This window comes from Propithecus coquereli, unplaced genomic scaffold (genome assembly GCF_000956105.1).
Source record: "Propithecus coquereli isolate 6110/MARCELLA unplaced genomic scaffold, Pcoq_1.0 Scaffold701, whole genome shotgun sequence".
NCBI classification, from domain to species: domain Eukaryota; kingdom Metazoa; phylum Chordata; class Mammalia; order Primates; family Indriidae; genus Propithecus; species Propithecus coquereli.
Window position 1 is genome coordinate 324,523 of NW_012153075.1, and position 4,361 is coordinate 328,883.

General features: G+C 62.1%; 1 protein-coding gene across 1 annotated transcript; it reads right to left on the bottom strand.

The window, feature by feature from the left end:
• Window positions 1–687: 687 nt before the first annotated feature.
• Window positions 688–3,536, bottom strand: LOC105823965 (chromosome unknown open reading frame, human C16orf74). Its single transcript, XM_012661265.1, has 3 exons — window positions 3,491–3,536; window positions 3,102–3,245; window positions 688–1,015 (listed from the first exon to the last, which is right to left on the bottom strand). Exons 1-3 carry the CDS (start codon window positions 3,534–3,536, stop codon window positions 957–959), a joined length of 249 nt encoding a protein of 82 aa, XP_012516719.1. The 3' UTR covers window positions 688–956.
• Window positions 3,537–4,361: the final 825 nt, after the last annotated feature.

Here is a 4,361-nt window from a genome sequence, read left to right on the forward strand (position 1 = left end):
CCCCACCGTGTATCCTGGGACCACGTCCCGAATCAACTCCTTGCTCCGGAACCCTCTGCTCGGGCTCTGCTTCTGGGGGAGCCCAACCCAGAGGGACGATGAAACCCAGGAGAAGCCACCGGAAATGAACACACACACCAGTGCCAAGGTCAGAGCGGCCCATGGGAAGATGGGGACACCAACAATTTGACGTTCTTTGAAAACAAAACAAATACAATGTTGCCTCCCAACCCAGAGATTAGTATCGCCAGGGTCCCACAGCTGGTAGGGATGGAACTGGGACTCGGATGAGGTCCAGGTGACCACAGAGCCCGTGCCCTTGGCCACACTGAAGCCTCAGCACTGAGGGGCTCAGACCACCCAAAGGCCCGTCACAGCCAGACTGGCCCCAGTGTGCTAAGCAACTCTCCGAAACCCACCTCTCTCTACCGGAGTGTGCTCCGTGTCCTCCTCCCAGTCCAAGAAGCGGGATGTTCATTACGGAGGACCTTTATTTAGAATGCAAAACAGAAATTATAAATCGCTTTTTGGACGGTTCCAGTCTCGGTAAAACAACTTGTAGAAAACGGGGCCACTCCTCTTGCGAGAAGTTCTTGTTTGTGTTGACCTTGGGGGCCACGTGTCCACACGGCCCAGCGTGCCGGAGGGCATCTGTCCGGAAAGGAGCCCCTCCCTGGGAGCCCGACAGCCATCACCACGGCATCACCTGTTGCCACGGCGGGGTCAGCAAGAGCATGGAGGTGTCGGAGGTCTTGTCTGCTCAGTGGGGCCTGGGAAACGCCGTTCTGGAAGCCGGCAGGCTGGATTACTCGCTGGTCCTGCCGCACCTCTCCGGGCAGAAGGCTGGATTCACTCAGTGTCCCGTCCACACCAGCCCCAGGCAGCCACGTCCCCGGGACACCCGGGCCAGGGGCGCTGGAGCAGGAGCCACGTGCAAATCCCCGCGCTGGGACTGCTCAGGCTTCAGGCTCAATTTCTCCGTCATCCGGGCAGGACCCTGTCTCGTCCAGCCAGACTAGGAAAAAGAAAATTAACACCTGTGTGACCCTCCCCACCCCACCGCGGGCCCTTTCCCCGGGAGCTTTGGGGCCGGGGCTCCCTTGCTTTGTGGTGTTACCAGAGGCTGAGAGGGGGCCCCGGTCTTGCTGGGTCTCTCGGGGGTCTGCAGGCGCCCCCTGCACTCCCTCAATGCCTAGCCCTCCGAAGTCTCTGGCTGGGGTCCCTGCGACTGCACCCACTGGGCTCTGCCCCGGCTCAGCCTCTTCGGGGACAGTGAGGGCATCAACGTCCACACCGTGGTCTCACAGAGGAGCTGAAGCCTGGGGTCGGGGAGACCTGCTCCAAGTCCCCCAGGGTGGCCCCTGGAGGACAGGCAGAGAGTCTGGCTCTCTCCCCTCTCAACCCCGAGAGAGAAGCCCTCGGTGTCGGGCGAGCTCTCCGAGAGCTAACCGGGTCTGGTGAGCTGTTCTCTTGCTTAACTACCACTGTCAGGAGCATCAGCTACACAGCCACCCCCGAGGCTCTGCGGCTCGCCCCGTCTTTGCTCACCTCCCAGAAGCACCGCCACGTCCCTGTTACAGACAGGGAAACTGAGGCTGGGGACAGCACGCTGCCTCCCGCTCACAGTCAACAGACCCAGAGTCAGGGTCTTCTGGCTCCAAGGCCGGTGCGCCCTCTCCCGGGCCTCCCTTCCCCAGGGAAGAGTGCAGGGACGGGTGACGGAACAGTCGGGAGGGGACACCCACGCCAGTCCTTCCAGGCAAATCTGCCCCCAGAGCTGCTTAAGCTTCAAAGGAACCTTCCCAGGTCCAGGAACCTTCCTGGGGGCTCGGGGCCTCCGGCCTGAAAGGTCGGCCCACAGGCCTCCCGGGGCAGCCCCGCAGCTCCCGCTTCGCGAGGACGCCGCGGCTCGGGCAGGGAAGGACTGCGGCAGCAGAACAGGGACCTGGGCCTCCGGCCGCCGCCCTGAGCTCTCTGATGAGCCGCCGCCGGGTGCAGGAGGAGCTGAAGCCCAGCTCTCGCACTCTGAACTGGAGCGAGGACTGTTCCCACAGCTTAAGGGTTGGGGTGAGAATGAAATGAGATTCGTGAAAAGCATTTAGCCCGGCGCCAGGCACCCGGAAAGGTCACACGGGAAGGTGCCTTGTCGCAATCAGCACCGAGCACAGCCCGACCCAGTGGCTCTCTCCCGGTCACTTGCTCTGTTGGGCAAGCTGAGACCCAAACTGAGAACATCCAGAACAGTCTACCCGAGGCCCCCTCCCAGACGGTGCCTTCCACGCGCTCCACTCCAGCCCATCGGCGCTGCGCGCCCCACACACGTGCCCAGAGGGACCCACACGCCACGAGGGCGGATCAGACGAGTGTTGTCACCCACCGGGAGGGCGTCCGGCCTGGGTCTGAATCCCTACTCTGCCACGTACCAGCCGCACAGCAAATGTCTCAACCTCTCTGAACTTCGGTGTATCCATCCACAAAATGGGACGGAGCGTGTACCCAACGCAGGGCTGCCGTGGGGACTAGACGAGAAAATCACTCGTCACACTTAGTGCGCGCCACCCGTCACGGTCATCACCATCATCATCGCTCCCAGCAGCAGGCCCGGCTCCTGAGCCCCTGTGCCACCGGGAGGCGGACGAAGGGCGCCACGGCTCCAGCGCTGCCCGCGGAGGGGCAGCCGGGCGCCAGTTTGGGCCTCCCCCTCCCGCCCTCTGCCTGGGGGAAACTCCATCTCCTCCGCCTGGCGTGGGCTGCTTCCAGGTCTGTCCTGTCCAGCCAGACTGCCGTGGCCAACAAGATGGAGCACGTCCCCCGCTGGCCAGGGACGGCACATCCATCTCGTACCTGGCTGGCGGGGGACACGTGTCGGGGGCCAGCGCGGCCCCATCCATCCATCACCTGTCCCCTGCCGCGGGCGCGCCTGTCTGGTAATTACTTCACAGCCCACGTCTCCTGAGCCTGGTGCCACGGCTGGGGCCCGCGTGGCGAGGACACAGACCTGACCTTAGATTCTCGATGAAGCCGGGGGCGGGGCGGTGGGGACAGAGAAGGGGGCCCCCCGGACCTGACCCAGCTTGGCGATGATGGCAGGACGGCCTCACCTGTCTGCCTCGAGTCTCTTGGCAGCATCATGCCCGTGGGGGTCGGGGGGGTGATGATGATGTCGGGCACATCCAGGTGCTTGTCGCTCAGGACGGGGGCCTCGTCGTGGCTGCCGCTGCTGCTGCTGACACACATTTTAAAGCCTGAGAAGGCAGGCCGTGGGACACACACACGTACACACGACAGAGAGACAGGCATCAGTGGCCGCTGGAGAACCGCCCGCCACTGGCCGCCCCCTTCCCCTCCCCACCACGGCGAGTCCTGAGGACCCTCAGCAGAGCGGGGATGGCTGTCCCCACTTCACAGATGAGGAAACTGAGGCTCAGGGAAGTTAAATGAGCCCCCCGCCGCCGTTAACATCTCGCAGAGCCATGAGTCGTGAGCGTACTCGGGGAAACACTGACCACAGGCGAGTCGGCCCCTTGGTCCGGCATTCGGCCGTCACGCCCAGGCCCCACCTCACTACTTCCCAAACCGCTCACAGCTCCCCAGATTCACTGGGCTGTTCCCAGCCCGGGATATGCTTTCTTCCTTTGCCAGGGTAACGAGCTCCTACTTATCCTTCAAAACCCAGCACAACATGCTCTTCCTTGGGGCAGATCTACCAAGAGATCTGATTGCTTTGCCCATCTACACTCATGCACGCATCAGATCCTTCAGCCCTGGCCACACGGCACTGACGCCACTAGCTCTCGTTTCTATCTCCCTGTGCCACCAGCGTCTGGAGGGCAGCCACCATCCCACACGTCCGTATTTCCCTCGAGCCTAGCACAGTGCCTGGGCAGAGGAAGTAGGGGTGCTTTAAATCTTAAACAAAAAAAGCTTCCGGCACCATTATACCGGGTGTTAAAATCCTTGTCTGTGCCCTACCACTTCTTTCCCCGGTGCTGGACTGGGATCAAACTAGCTCCAGCAGCAGAGTTAGACCAGCAGGAGGACCGGAGCAATGGGGGGTTATTTTCCCCCCTCAGGCTTCCCGTGACCACCAGGACACGCTGCTAAACGATCCCCGGAGGGTCCGCGTGGTGGTTCTAAAATACTTCCACAAGCGTCTGAGCCCTTGAGTGTGGGGTGGACTCATTGGCCCGCTTCTAGTGAACAGAATAGAACAGAAGTGACGGTGTGTGACTTCCAAAGTGAGGTCCTAAGGCCAGGTGCGGTGGCTCACACCTGTGATCCCAGCACACTGGGAGGCCGAGGCAGGAGGATCACTTGAGGTCAAGAGTTCGAGACCAAAGCGAGGTCATGAAAGACACTGT

Excerpts from the sequence above, each read along its gene's own strand:
- LOC105823965 (XM_012661265.1), bottom strand. The coding sequence starts at position 3,536 with ATGCCGGACCAAGGGGCCGACTCGCCTGTGGTCAGTGTTTCCCCGA. Across the intron at positions 3,246-3,490 it reads TGTGGTCAGTGTTTCCCCGA|GCTTTAAAATGTGTGTCAGC; the intron begins GTACGCTCACGA and ends CTGCCTTCTCAG. Across the intron at positions 1,016-3,101 it reads AAGAGACTCGAGGCAGACAG|TCTGGCTGGACGAGACAGGG; the intron begins GTGAGGCCGTCC and ends TCTTTTTCCTAG.